Raw genomic sequence first — 15,583 nt, 5'->3', positions numbered from 1 at the left:
GCAGAGGGCCTTCTTGGTGGTGGCACCTGCCCTGTGGAATGCCCTCCCACCAGATGTCAAGGAAATAAACAACTATCTGACTTTGAGAAGACATCTGAAGGCCGTCCTGTTTAGGAAAGTTTGAAATATTTGAGGCTTTATTGTGTTTTTAATATTCTCTTGGGAGCCACCCAGAATGGCTGGGGAGGCCTGGCCAGATGGGAGGGGTATAAATAATAAATTATTAGTATTATTAGTATTATTATGATTACTTACCTCTAGGGTGGGCATGCTTAGTTGGGCCGGCAGGGTGGGCACCCCGCAAAACATGTTGACCGGCTGCTGGTGTGTGCAAGGCGGGTGGAAGCTTTTCCCGCCATCCATGGTGAGGGCCGAAGAGGGCATCAGGCTTCTTGCCACCTCATGGAGGAAGCTGTTGATGAAACGAGGGGTCCCGATTGCTGCGCGGTGGAGGAGGAAAGGAGAGCGAGAGGCTTCACCGGCACCCTCCTCGCTGCAACATGCCCTAAAGGAGCGGAGGAAGGAGGAAGAAAGGCAGGCGTTAAAGACGCTTTATTGTCCTGTAACATGAGTCCTCTCATGTGGGATGTGAGCTCCATCTTGCAAACAGTTTGATCTTACGTTCTACAATTTCATTCTTTACATACATAGATAGATAGATAGATAGATAGATAGATAGATAGATAGATATAGATAGATATAATTTTTATTGGTTTTTAACATACATAATTAGTGATGTATGGAAGTGAGAGCTGGACCATAAAGAAGGCTGGTCACCGAAGAATGGATGCTTTTGAATTCTGGTGCTGGAGGAGACTCTTGAGAGTCCCATGGACTGCAAGGAGATCCAACCTCTCCATTCGGAAGGAAATCAGCCCTGAGTGCTCACTGGAAGGACAGATCCTGAAGGTGAGACTCCAAGATTTTGGCCACCGCAGGAGAAGAGAAGACTCCCTGGAAAAGACCCTGATGTTGGGAAAGATGGAGGGCAGAAGGAGAAGGGGACGGCAGAGGACGAGATGGTTGGATAGTGTTTTCGAAGCTGCAAACATGAGTCTGACCAAACTGCGGGAGGCAGTGGAAGACAGAAGTGCCTGGCGTGCTCTGGTCCAGGGGGTCACGAAGAGTCGGACACGACTAAACAACAACAACAACATACAAAATTATAAAACATACCACACAAAATTATCACAAATACAATCTTACTGGACTTCCATCAGCACCTCTGATAATCTTCCGTCTTACATCACTTCTTATGCATTTCCTAACTTAATACTGTCTTTATGTCTCTTAACCTATCTTCTCTCCATTTCCATTTTAACAATATTTCCATTAATACTTCTCACAGAACTTCTTGCAAACCTACAAACGTCGTCTGATCATCACAAATACTTTTCACAGTCAGTAAATTTACTCCAGTCTTCGGTAAACTTCTGGTCCCGCCGGTTTCGGATCCTTCCTGTTAGTTTGCCTCGTTCTACAATTTCATTCAGCCAGTATGGGTGGAGAAAGCTGATTTGATGTGTGTTGGGGTTGAGACACCCAAAGGGCTTGCGGGTTCTCCCAACCCTGGGCTGCATGTTAGAAGCGTGGAGTGGGAAGGGACCCCCAAGGGTCATCCAGTCTGACCCCCTGCATTGCAGGAATCTCAGCCACAGCATCCATGGCAGGTGGGCATCCAACCACTGCTTAAAAACACCCAAGGAAGGAGCGTCCGCCATCTCCCAAGGGAGACCGTTGTGTCGCTCCAGCAGAGAGCGCCTTCCTGCAGTTCACAATCCCTCCAGTTTTGCGGAGAATCCACAGCCACAGTGGCTGCCCTCAACCTCCATCGCCGGAGGCTGGATACTGGGGATCCCAAGTCGGGAGAGTACTGCTGCAACGGCGGTGAGGTCCCCCGCCTGCCCGTTTCCCCCCAAAGTTTGGCTGCTGTGTGAACACGTCACAGGCCTCTGGTCGGAGCTAGGGTCTCTCTGAGGAGATTTCACCCCTCCCATATCCATGAATCTGCTGATGTTCTCTGCTGATTCTCGAGAGAGAAGGGGGTGGTTTCTGCTCTCTACTTATTCTGCTCCAGCCTCACATCAAAGAGAGAGAGAGAGAGAGAGAGAGACTGAGTACAGTGGTGCCTCGCAAGACGAAAAGAATCCGTTCTGTGATTCTCTTCGTCTAGCGGTTTTTTCGTCTTGCGAAGCAAGCCCATTGACGGATTAGAGGATTAGCGCTATTAGCGGCTTATCAGCTTATCGGATCAGCTGATAAGCAGCTTAGCGGCTTAGAAAAAGGGGGGAGGGGGGAAAAACTGCAGGAACTCGCAAGACATTTTCGTCTTGCGAAGCAAGCCCATAGGAGATTCGTTTTGCGAAGCACCTCCAAAACGGAAAACTCTTTCGTCTAGCGAGTTTTCCGTCTTGCGAGGCATTCGTCTTGCGGGGCACCACTGTATTAGAGAGAGATCGTGTGTATAGATAAGGTTGCTGCTAAGAGCAGCTGCAGACACTCAGTGCAGTTCAGCATTTTCGTTTAGACCTCATTTAGCTCTGTACATAGTTGTGTGTTATAGTTGTAGATAGAATAAAAGAAGATATTCTACAGAGCTGCTCTCCGAGTCGTTTATGCTCTGCTATACTCTGCTGTGTGACGGCTGTCTTCTTGTTGGAGTGAATCTGGTGCTCACAACTCTAAGCTGTGAGTCCATAGCACTTTGACCTGTTCCTGTGCAGAAGGTGGTCTCTGGAAGTGCTACCCAGCTCGCCTAGCCCAGTCGGGGCTGAAGTGTGTGAGTCCAGTTGGTGGCGCTGGCTCAAGGGCGATGCTGACACTCTCCTGATGTTCAGATAAGGGTCTTGCACCACAAGGCCTGGGAACAACTCCGCATGATGCGCCAGAGCTCCGAGGCAAGAGTCTGTGGCCTGGGGAACAGCCGGTTTCGCAGATCAGCTGCTGCCGCCACCTCTGCCTTGAGGTCTAAGATGCCTAGAATTCCTTGGAAAGCGACAAAGCTACATCGTCGGGACTGATTTCGCAAGCCGGGTTTCCCCTTCTGTCTGCGACAAACGGAAAGAGAAACCAGCTGCACGAGGGCAGCCAAAGGTACCCGAAGATTTGCAGGAACTCTGCTGTGAACTCTCACCATTAACAACTTCCATTCCAGACGAACGGCTCACCTTTAAAAAGGCCAAGCTAGTGATGTATGAAGTGAAAGCTGGACCATAAAGAAAGCCGAAGAATGGATGCTTTTGAATTCTGGTGCTGGAGGAGACTCTTGAGAGTCCCATGGACTGCAAGAAGATCAAACGTATCCATTCGGAAGGAAATCAGCCCTGAGTGCTCACTGGAAGGACAGATCCTGAAGCTGAGGCTCCAAGACTTTGGCCACCTCAGGAGAAGAGAAGACTCCCTGGAAAAGACCCTGATGTTGGGAAAGAGTTTTAAGGTGCCATTTGGTGATTAGTTTATGTATCTGAGTTTCTAATACTGAAAAAATGAGGCGTCAAAGACAGACAGAGAGAGGGAGTTAACGTCACAAACTTTGCCTCTTCCCCACTAAGTGGTTTCATCCCCATGGCATGCGGCCCCCAACAGATCACTGCTAACGGATTCTGGCCCCCAGGAGGGAATACGCCTTCCAGCTTGGCTCAACAGGACAAGCCTTCCTGAGAGCCAGCTAGCCTGATTTTCTACAGGTCCACTCCTCTCACCTGTGTAGGAAAGTGATTACTGTATTTTTTGCTCTATAAGGCTCACTTTTCCCCTCCTAAAAAGTAAGGGGAAATGTGTGTGCGTCTTATGGGGCGAATGCAGGCTGCGCAGCTATCCCAGAAGCCAGGACAGCAAGAGGGATTGCTGCTTTCACTGCGCAGCGATCCCTCTTGCTGTTCTGGCTTCTGAGATTCAGAATATTTTTTTTCTTGTTTTCCTCCTCCAAAAACTAGGTGCGTCTTGTGGTCTGGTGCGCCTTATAGAGGAAAAAATACGGTGTTTCCATTGTGCTTTGGTTCATGCACTGAAGAAGGCCGTCTGGAAGTCACCGTCCCGTCCCCCGTCCCCCCACTCACTGCTGTAAGCCACATGCGCCCCCAGCTTAGCACTGTGCCCAGAGTCCTTTGCCAACATTCAGCATTTCCCGCTTCGAGGTGCCCAGACTTTGCCAACGCTCAACATTTCCCGCTTCAAGGCGCCCTGCAAGCAAAACCTAGGAAGTCTGCAGAAGCCGCAGCCATAGTATCACAGAATTGTCGAGGCGGAAGGGGCACCGGGGTCATCCAGCCCAACCCCATGCAATACAAGAACCTTTTGCCTAACACAGGGCTTGACCCCACGACCCCAAGAGTGAGTGTCTCCGGCTCTACCGGACTGGAATTGGAGCTGGGGAAGCGGGGGAGAGAGGGGAGGACGACACAGAATAATTTAAGGTTTGGGAAGCTTTAAATCTCTCGCTTGGCTTTCTTCCTAAGCAAGCGACACATGGCTTGTCCTTTACGAGCAAAGCCATCTCCTTTTTTACGACGCCGTTAAAAGAACGCAGCTAAAAGACACTAGCTGTTGAAAAGGTGTCAGTCTGCGCTCTTGAAAGACGTCCAGCTGTTCCCAGCTGCTGGGGCCGCCGATATCCTTTCTCATTGCAGTGGTACCTCGGGTTACATACGCTTTAAGTTACGTACGCTTGAGGTTACAGACTCCGCTAACCCAGAAATAGTGCTTCGGGTTAAGAACTTTGCTTCAGGATGAGAACAGAAATTGTGCTCCGGCGGTGTACCTGAAAAGGGCAGGTGAAAAAGGCGAAAGGGGCAGGCCTGTTACTTTTCGTATTTGTGAATTTCTCAGCAGCTTGAGATGGTCAGAAAAGTGGAACGAGGTGGATTCTTGGTCCCGTCCTTGCAATTATTTCTACACCTGCAATGGAGCCTTTTTCTCTTTTTTTAGCCACTACTTCTACTTTTTAATACGGGTTTGCTCTTCCTTCCCCTTCCCCCCTCCTTTTCCCAACTTTGCAAGAGCTTTTGATAGGAAATCTGCAGCCGGCGATTCCCGTAAGAGCAGCTTAAGCCGGGCTTCCTTTACTTACGTTTTACGAAGGGTAACTTATTATGAAGAGTATAAAATCAATAGCGCAGAGGGAGAGAGAGAAAAAAAGAAAGAGACCTCCCTGTTATTATCTGCTTTGCCACCCGCTCCTGGAACACTTAAGATTTTCAATTTAGGGTGAACCTTCCTTCAACAGAGAACACTCTCTCCGGCTGAGAAAGAGAAAGTTTGCCTGGTTATACTGGAGGCCGGTGGAGCAAAGAAATTCCATAACAGCAGCAGGCGGCAAATAAAAATTCCGTTTCAAGTTTCTAGCCCTCAAGCTGGAAAGGGAACCGAGAAAGTATATTATCAGCAACAGCCGGGGGAAATGTCAGAATCTCGTGGTAGACCAAGTTTCTGAAGCTGAGGCGAGTGGGATTTTGCTTTGACCTGCACAGCTTAAGCAAGCCGATCCAATTCGTGCAATTTATTCTACCTTTGCCAGAGACAACAGGAGACATTAGTGAGCTTGCTCCTATGTGCAGCTTGTCAGTATTAGGGGCAGAGGGGAAAGAGAATAAAAAGAAAATAACCCATTGTCTTAATCCCCTAGGCCTGATTGCTTGGAGGAAAGGTCTCGCTCGCTCTTTTAAAACCATTCAGGTTGGCAGCTGTCCTTGCCTCCTGCAGAGGGAGTTCCACAGTTTAACTCTGCACTGCGTGAAAACGGACATTTACCCGTCCCAATAAATCGGATGCCCTTTATACTTTTATAAACGTCTTCCTTGCCCTCCCGCGAAACTACAAAGTCCCAAACTCTGCAACCCCGGTTGCCCTTTTCGGAACCTTTTTCCGAGTCTACAATATCCCTTTTGAGGAGAGGTGACCAGAACGGCCCTAACATTCCAAACATGGTTGCGCCACAAGTGCTTTTACTTTCAGTTCCTTTGCTAACAATCCCTAGCGTGGAATTTGCTTTTTTTTCTGCAGCTGCCACACACTGGGCGGAAATCTTCATCAATCCAAGGCTCCTGGGTCAGCCATCACTAGTATAGACACACAGACACACACACACACACAGAGTGATACCTCGGGTTAAGTACTTAATTCGTTCCGGAGGTCCGTTCTTAACCTGAAACAGTTCTTAACCTGAAGCACCACTTTAGCTAATGGGGCCTCCTGCTGCCGCCGCGCCGCCGGAGCACGATTTCTGTTCTCATCCTGAAGCAAAGTTCTTAACCCGAGGTACTATTTCTGGGTTAGTGGAGTCTGTAACCTGAAGCGTATGTAGCCCGAGGTACAACTGTACTTGCCGCAACATCACTCTGAACCGTGTAGGCCAGTGGTTTTCAACCGTTGTGCTGTGGCACCCTGGGGTGCCTAGAATGATGGTCAGGGATGCCGCGGGCAACACTGGCCTCCGTCCCTCTTTCCTTCGCTCACTCCTCTGATGCCTTCTTGCGTCTCTGCCTCCCAAAGGCTTGCATGGCTGTTTGTTGCAGCAGCCCTAGCTGCAAGCTCCCCAGGCGAATGGTGCCTCTGGGGGTGCTGGGTGCCAGGGGCTGAGGCGGCCTCGGAGTAAGCAAGCAAGCGGGCGAAGGAGCCCAACCAGCCAGTCCGCCAGCCCTTGCTGTTGGGAATGGGCAGACAAGTGGGAGGCCGGGCGAACAGGGAGGCACCACGCTGGCGTTTCTTGGGCTTGCTGTGTGAAAGGCCTGCCTGGGAGCTGAGTGCCCAGTGCTGAGCTGGAACCTTTCTGCCATGCAGGCCCAGCAGCGCCCGCTGCTGCCACCCAAGGTAAGGTGCTGGCCTCTGTCCAGTCTCCATTGGGCCACTAAGGCTGGGGGAAATCCTCTTCCCAGGCCCCTGTGAGGCAGTGCAAGGAGGCACCTCTCTTTGGGCGAAGCTCAGAGACCAGGGGCGGCAGCAGCGGCTGCCCAGAGGACTCCCAAGGAGAGGGGAGAGGAGAGGAGGCCAAGGGAACCCTCCACAAGGGAGGGTGTTCGGAAAAGGGTGAGGGGCTGCCAGCTCTGCAGGGAAGGGGGGGATATAACTTGGCTCCTGAGCCCCACAGGGGTGTCGCAGAAAAAGAAGGCAGTTGGTCAAGGGAGCCGTGGACTCAAAAAGGTTGAAAACTCTGGCCATTTTGCTCAGTTCTCTGCAATCTGGAGCTCTCTGCAATCTCTTTTTGCTTTAGCCGCCCCGAACGATTGCAGGGACGCTTCCTGGATGCCCGAATGTTTCTCCGGCTATGCGAACGGAGCGGTCAGCCTCCCGGGCAGCGAGACTCTTGCTGAGCCAGCGTTCCCTAACGAGCCCACCGAAATACGATCCCTCTGGGGCAAGATTCGATTGCCCGGTGTGCGTTTAGAGGGGTGCCCAGCAGCTTCCAAAGAGGCAGCATTTAATTATCTGAGCTGATAAGCTCTCAGCCGGCTCTGATAGATGGGACCACGGGCAGAGCGACGGTAAAAAGAAAAAAAAACATGCTGCGAACCCAAAGGGTCAGGGTGGGGAGTAGTGATTTATACGTTCTGAAACTGCACGTGGTACAGCTCTTCCCCCAAGGGCCGTGCCGTTTCAGAGAACACGGTTGGCGGGAAACTGGAGTTTTAGTGCTTCGCCAGCAGTACGCAGGGAATACTTGCCTCACCTGTGGGAGGGTCACGGAGTCGCAGAGTTGGAAGGGACCCCCAGAGGTCATCCAGCCCAACCCGCATCCAATGCAGGAACCTCAACTAAAGCATCCCAGACAGGTGGGCTCATCTCTTTATCTGTTCTTCTTTTATACCCCAACCTTCCTCCACAAGGGGTGTCACCCACGGTCCTGCCCCTGCTTGCCTCCTCGCAACAACCCTGAGAGGTAGGCCAGGGCGTACAGCAGGGTTGGGGGACTTTTTCTCAGGCTAAGGGCTGAATTCCCAACCGAGGGGGCCACACACCAGTGGCTGGCAGAGCCAGAGGCGAAAGTGGGTAGGTGCAATAAAGGCAGAATCTCACTTCTGTACAGAAGGCTAGGTTCTAAACACACAACCTTCTCTATTCTCCATCCAAGTCAACAAAGAGGGTCATGTACAGTGGTAGCTCGGGTTACATACGCTTCAGGTTACAGACTCCGCTAACCCAGAAATAGTGCTTCAGGTTAAGAACTTTGATTCAGGATGAGAACAGAAATTGGGCTCCGGCAGCGCGGCAGCAGCAGGAGGCCCCATTAGCTAAAGTGGTGCTTCAGGTTAAGAACACTTTCAGGTTAAGTACAGACCTCCGAAACGAATTAAGTACCGTATTTTTTGCTCTGTAAGACACACCAGACCACAAGACGCACCTAGTTTTTGGAGGAGGAAAACAAGAAAAAAAATATTCTGAATCTCAGAAGCCAGAAGAGCAAGAGGGATCGCTGCGCAGCGAAAGCAGCAATCCCTCTTGCTGTTCTGGCTTCTGGGATAGCTGTGCAGCCTGGATTCGCTCCATAAGACGCACACACATTTCCCCTTACTTTTTAGGAGGTTTTTTTGAATGTTTTATGTAGTTTTTCAATTTCATTGTTCTGCATGGGACAATGACAATAAAGATATCAATAATAATAATAATAATAATAATAATAATAATAATAATAATAATAATAATAATAATAATTTATTATTTGTACCCCGCCCATCTGGCTGGGTTTCCCCAGCCACTCTGGGAAGCTTCCACAGAAACCAAAAATACACTAAAATATCACACATTAAAAACTTCCCTGAACAGGGCTGCCTCAAGATGTCTTCTGAATGTCAGGTAGTTGTTTATCTCTTTGACATCTGGTGGGAGGGCGTTCCACAGGGCGGACGCCACTACCAAGAAGGCCCTCTGCCTGGTTCCCTATAGCTTTGCTTCTCGCAATGATGGATCCGCCAGAAGGCCCTCAGAGCTGGACCTCAGCGTCCGGGCAGAACGATGGGGGTGGAGACGCTCCTTCAGATATACTGGACCGAGGCCATTTAGGGCTTTAAAGGTCAACATCAGCACTTTGAATTGTGCTTGGAAACGTACTGCCTCCATCTCCCTGGCCCTGTCAGTAGAGGAACCTAGGAAAATCGCTCACCAACACAATACTCTTCAATATACAAACTCGGCCCTCCCGATGTTTTGAGACTACAATTCCCATCATCCCTGACCACTGGTCCTGTTAGCTAGGGATGATGGGAGTTGTAGCCCCCAAACATCTGTAGGGCCGAGTTTGCCTAGGCCTGTTTTAAGCCCAACCAGCCAGGAGATCAGCAACCAGATTGCCACTCAAAATTTGACTGCAGAGGAAAACCCACAGAGGCTGCCTCTCCAAACTCCGAAAACGCTAGGAAAAGACGACAAACAAGCAGGCAAGCAACTTTCAAACATGACAAGCCTTTTAACTCTGACTTCCTCAAGGCAACTTCTCCATTTGCAGAGGAGCAATTTTTTTTTACCAGCGTAAAGGTTCGCTGGCTCGCCACTGCTTGATTCCAGATTAGCTGTTCAAGGATGAGCTTTTTGCTCTTTCGTGAGTTTCTACCAAAGGTCCCTTGAAGATGCAAAATGGCATTTGCAAACTCCGCGGCCCAGCCTCGATGACACAGAGCCTCCGGGAAGATTTCCGCTGGCTGATAAGTACGGCCCGCAGTCAGATCTTATCTGGGATGTTGTAGCCACACATCTCTGACTGGCTGTGACTACTGATTCTGTGTCAGGACAGAAAACCCGCAGAATGCGTTCCTGGGCGGTGAGATCTGACTTCCTGGAAATCCCAGCTCTCTTTAAAAATAGTTCCTGGCTGAATGGCTCCTGATCAGGAATACTGTGCCAGTAGATTTCCTGCACTGGGCAGCACAGCTGGCGAGCTTTGATGCCATTTTGGGGGAACCAATGAGCAGGATCTGGGCACGAGAGCAACACTCTCCTCTCCTGGGAACCCGAACCACTCTCGAGGGCAGAGACAGAGCACAGACAGAGTGGCAAGTAGCCCTCAATAGCCCTCTTCTCCTCCGTGAATTTGCCCGAACTTCTTTTAAAGCCATCCAAATTGGCAGTCACCATTGCATCCAGTGGGAGGGAGTTCCGCAGTTTAACTCTCTCTAGGGCCTCAGGCAGGGACGCGGGTGACGCTGTGGGTTAAACCACAGAGCCTAGGACTTGCCGATCAGAAGGTCAGCAGTTCAAATCCCCGCAACGGGGTGAGCTCCTGTTGCTCTGTCCCTGCTTCTGCCAACGTAGCAGTTCAAAAGCACATCAAAGTGCAAGTAGATAAATAGGTACCGCTCCGGCGGGAAGGTAAAGGGTATTTCCGTGCGCTGCTCTGCTTCGCCAGAAGCGGCTTAATCCTGCTGGCCACATGACCCAGAAGCTGTACGCTGGCTCCCTCGGCCAATAAAGCGAGATGAGCGCCGCAACCCCAGAGTTGGTCACGACTGGACCTAATGGTCAGGGACCCCTTTACCTTTAGGGCCTGAGGCAGAGAGAAGTCTGTCCCCTTTCCGTGCTTAGCTTGAGATGGAATCAGAGGGCCCTTGGCTTTCGAAGCAGGAACTTTGCCAGTGGGCCTAAGGCCCATCCCCAGGTAACCTCCTTGGCCCCAAGGTTGCTGGCCGCGGCTTTCCAAAGAGTGGTGGCCAAGCACCGCCATGGTGCCGAACCACCCTGATGCCAGCTTCGCCCATCTTGCGGAGCCAGGGGAACCCACGGCGCTTCCCACAGACGCAGGTGCAGCGGAAGCAGAGGGGAAAACGCTCCTTTTTAACATGCGAGCCGCGCTAAGCCGAAAGATCTGCCCTCCCGCCCAGCTGCTCCGAACGAAAAACCACTTCCTCAACCGTGAAACCCCACTGCTTGCTACTCCCTTCCCGCCAGCTGATAAGCAAAAATAAAGGGGGAAGAAAGTGTTTCGAAAGGGGAGAGAATGTGCTGGATCAGACCAGAGGCCCGGGAGGAGGGGGGTGTCATCTGCCAGGGATGCTCTCGTTGAGATTCCTGCGTTGTAAGTTGTTGGGAAACCAGAGTGCACTAAAACGCCGTTTACCTTCCCGCTGCAGTGGTACCTATTTATCTACTTGCCCTGGCATGGTTTCGAACTGCTAGGTTGGCAGGAGCTGGGATGCAGTCAAGCCGGATGTTTAGCTGAGAATCCATCACAGTCAGTCCATCCTTTCAAAAACAAGACCCTTGTTTTGCTTGATGCAACATTTTGGCGACCGCAACCCTGGTTTAAGGAGCCATTTGGCGCCTAGCTTGTACACCTGAGTTTCTAACACCGCCAACGGCACCAGAGGAGACCGAGCTGCCCAGAGACCACCACGAATCGGCCCGTTCCTTTCTCTCACGCTATTCGAGAAAAGTCATCTAAGGTAGCGCCAATCGCAAACACGCCCTGGCAGCCAACCCCCGTCAGTTAATTGCTGGTTATTTTAAAAGCACACTTCCTCCTGCCTGCCCTGATCTCGCTGCCAATCAGCCACATCAAGAGGTGCCTGCAACTTTCCAGGATTATGCCATGGTGGGAGGAGAATTCAGTTCCAGTGAGTCAGCCCCCGCCGGACCACACCCCATCTGGTGTTTCCCATCGAGCACCCGATCGATTGATTTTTTAAATTATTTTTTTTTATAATCATTTTATCCACCCTGATTCCTACGTAACAAGCAGATCCCTTGCAAGACCAAGTCCAGAGGCATCGCTTTCTTGTCAGGGTTCCCATCTGCAGGCAAGAACACCCAAGCCCAAGATTCCATGCCTTTTAGCAGAAGCGGCTTAATCCTGCTGGTCACACGACCCAGAAGCTGTACGCTGGCTCCCTCGGCCAATAAAGCGAGATGAGCGCCACAACCCCAGAGTCGGTCACAACTGGACCTAATGGTCAGGGGTCCCTTTACCTTTACTAATGTGCTGTAAACCACATTGCGATTTGTTCTTTAAAACATATAGAAAGGAAATAAACAACAACAAACTTCATTGCACACACAAAAAAAACCCTGGTGCCTAGACATTTTGTTGTGTTGTGCGACCTTAACCTAGGTTTACGGTCATTTGGCAATTGCATTATATATCTGAGTTTCTAACACTGGACCGCTGGTACCTTCATTTACAGAACATTGTGATTATGGGGTGGGGAGAAATCATGCAAGATGTGAAATCTAGAAAAGGTTTATCCGCACCAGACTCCCTCAGATTTGGCGTTCTTTTTGTCTAATCGTCTTTTAAAGCCGTCCCGGTTGGTGGTCATCAGCTGCCTCCCGCAGGAGAGCGTTCCAGAATTTAATTCTGTGCTGCATGAAGAAGTCTTCTTTTTATATCCCATCTTGAATCATCCGACGCTCAGCTTCACTGGAAGGCCGCAAGGTCTGCCCTACATGATTCTGCAAACTTATGCCACACCACCTCTTCCTCGACTTTTCCATCGTTCGAGCTCCGGTTGCAAATACCGTCACCGCAGCAGCCAGAGCAGGATGAAGCCAGGGAATGAGAATCATAGGACCACAGAATTGTGGAGTTGGAAGGGACCCCCCGAGGATAATCTGGCCCAATATCCTGCAAAGCAGGAATCTCAACTAAAGCATCCATGACAGAGTCAGGTGGGCAGCGTAGAATGAATACAGTGGTACCTCTAGTTACATGCGCTTTAGGTTGCATACGTTTCAGGTTACAGACTCCGCTAACCCAGAAATATTACCTCGGGTTAAGAACTTTGCTTCAGGATGAGAACAGAAATCGTGCTCCGGCGGCGCAGCAGCAGTGGGAAGCCCCATTAGCTAAAGTGGTGCTTCAGGTTAAGAACAGTTTCAGGTTAAGAACAGGCCTCCGGAACGAATTAAGTACGTAACCAGAGGTACCACTGTACAGGGAGATCACGTCATTACTGCTAGCACAGCTGTTTGACTTCACCCCCGGAGGTGTGCACCACTGTCTCTGGAGACTGACAGATGCCAACAGACGTAACGCATATATAAATGCAGGTCCCTTGCCTGAAACCCTGGAGAGTCGCATCCCGCCAGTACAGATGTTTTTGAGCTGGATGTGCAATGAGTTTAAGAACATGAGACTCTTAATCTCAGGGCCCTGGGTTCCAGCTTTGTGTTGAGCAAAATAATAATAAATTATTGTCACTACACTACCTGTGTGCAGTGAAATTAAACAAGCCCCCCCCCCCAATACACTCAGTCTTGTTTGCGTTCTGTGTGCTTGTCAGAAGTCAATTACACCACTATTTTTGTCCATTCAGCAGCCCAACAGCCCTCGGATAAAAACTGTTCTTTAACCTATTGGTGCAGCTTACTATACTTCTGTACTTCCTGCCTGAATGTAGGAGATTGAAGAAGTGCTGGCTAGGGTGTGAGTCGTCCCTAAGAATTTGCCTCGCTCTCCTGAGGCAGCGGTCTCCCGCGATGTCATCTAGCGAACTCCGGGGACAGCCCATGATGTCATGGGCTGTATTCGCCACCCTCTGTAGGGACTTCCTGTCCGCGGCTGTCAAACCAGCGTACCACACTGTAATACAGTATGAAAGGACACTTTCTATTGTGGCCCGGTAGAAGGAGATGATCAATTTTTGTTTGACGTTGTCCTTTCGCAAGACCCTGAGGAAATGGGAGTCTCTGTCGGGCCTTCCTAACCACCTGGGTTGTATTGAATTTCCAAGTGAGGTCTTCACTAAGGTAAACTCCCTGGAATTTAAAGGAAGAGACTCTCTCCACACAGCCCCCCCCCGATATACAAAGGGGCTAGTTCCCCTCTCTTCCTCCAAAAGTCCAACACCATCTCCTCCTATTTAGGTGCAAGTTGTTCTCTAGGCATCATGTGGAGACTTTTTGAACCTCCTCCCTATACGCTGATTCATCTCCACCTGTAATTAGACCCATGATGGTGGTATCATCTGCAAACCTAATAACTGCAAAGGATGGATCAGATGAAATAAAGTCATAGGTATACAGGTAGGGACTCAGATTCCTGCATTTCGGGGGTTGGACTGGATGAACCTTGGAGTTCCCTTCCAATGCTACAATTCTATGATTCTCCTTTGGGGGATAGGATAATAATAAGAATAAATTATTATTTATTCCCCACCCATCTGGCTGAGTTTCCCCAGCCACTCTGGGCGGCTCCCAATCGAGTGTTAAAAACAATAGAGTCTCTTACATTCCTATTTATTTCGTTCAAAGCCACAAGGACTGGAGTCTGGCTCCGTTCTACAGCTCCATGGCAGGCCACCTGCTTTGAATGCAGACGGTCCAGGGTTCAATTTCCCAGGAGGGCTGGGGAAAGAACCTGCTGCATGAAGTCCTGGCGAGCCGCTGCCAGTCAGCGCAGGCAATACTGAACCAAATGGACCCAACGGCTTTGGGTTGACAGCAAGGGGCATCCTGCGTCCCCATCGGAAAAAGCTCCCAGGTGCCTGGAATCCCCCACATTCTGAAAGGATGGGCACGAACCCCCAGAACCTGCTACTGAGGAGTCCTAACCCACGCCAAGACCTGAAAGAAAACTGCATACCGTCCGTTTCCTCAGTTGCCCCGGCCGTTTCACGAAAGCCGCGCCGAGCCCAAACATCCCTGCAGCCGCCGAGATCCGCGAGCCCCAACGGGGCAAGGGATCTCTCCCCGCGTGACGCTCCTCCTGGAACCTACTTTTCTGTTGGGGCAGGCAGCTCAGAGCTTCTCCCGAGCGTATCGGGGCCTCCTTGCCAAAGTCAACATTCAACACACCTGACGCGCCTTCAAAGGAGTCCCCCTCCGCACACCTCAATTATTCTTTTGCAACGAAACCTTCCCGGGGAGTTGTCAGCAGCTAAGGCACTCGGCTCCCTGCGCCGTGAAGAAAAGAAACCTCGGGTAAACTCAGTTCCCAGTGTCGTGCAGAGAAAGCCTCCCTCCGGCAAGAGAAAAGAGGCATGCCTATAGTTTGCTGAAAAATCCAGGGTTTCTCCATGCCCTGCCCTAGGGCTGAACAGAGCCAGATTTGCTGGTTTTGCTGACAGTGGCGTCAAACCCTCGCAGGGAGAAGAGTCAGATAAGAGGTGATGACTTGATTTTCTAAAGAAGACGCACGATGGGTTCAAGCCTGATGAGAAGACACAGGGACCCCAGCGCCTAATCCTGGCTACGTGGAGGAGGCTGGCTGCAAGTTCCTTCGCGTCGAAGCAAGGGCGCAGGCTCAGAAACACCCGCCAGCGTTTATGATATCCCAGAGGTCCCGAGTTCCAATCCCACTCTGCTCACTGGGCAATCCTTGGTCAGCTTCCTACGCTCGGCCTAACCTACTTCGCAGGGTTGTTTGCAGGATATTATTAAGATTTATTTAGTGCCCTTCATCACAAGAGCTCTGGGTGGTTCAAAACATAAGGGAATGGTCAAAATGAAAACAACAAGAAACTCCTTTCCACAAACGCATTTAAAAGGGTGTAGTATAAGTAGTAGTACTACATAGTATATGTAGTAGGGGCGCAGGAGGCACTGTGGGTTAAACCACAGAGCCTAGGACTTGCCGATCGGAAGGTCGGCAGTTCGAATCCCTGTGACGGGGTGAGCTCCCGTTGCTCGGTCCCTGCTCCTGCCAACCTAGCAGTTCGAAAGC

At 50.6% G+C, this 15,583-nt stretch overlaps 1 protein-coding gene across 2 annotated transcripts in view; it reads right to left on the bottom strand.

Annotated features, from left to right (window-relative positions):
• The window catches only part of SBNO2 (strawberry notch homolog 2), a 93,141-nt gene that overhangs the window by 68,788 nt on the left and 8,770 nt on the right, over window positions 1-15,583 (bottom strand). For both annotated transcript variants that reach the window (XM_081177601.1, XM_081177600.1), the window contains one exon: window positions 256-505. In XM_081177601.1, the coding sequence (XP_081033727.1) occupies window positions 256-384 (129 nt within the window). In that variant the 5' untranslated portion in view covers window positions 385-505. The remainder of the gene's footprint in view (window positions 1-255; window positions 506-15,583) is intronic.

Source organism: Podarcis bocagei (assembly GCF_964188305.1).
Source record: "Podarcis bocagei genome assembly, chromosome: 18".
Classification (NCBI taxonomy): Eukaryota; Metazoa; Chordata; class Lepidosauria; order Squamata; family Lacertidae; genus Podarcis; species Podarcis bocagei.
The sequence above is the reverse complement of the archived record's forward strand: the minus strand, read 5'-3'. Positions and strand labels throughout refer to the sequence as shown.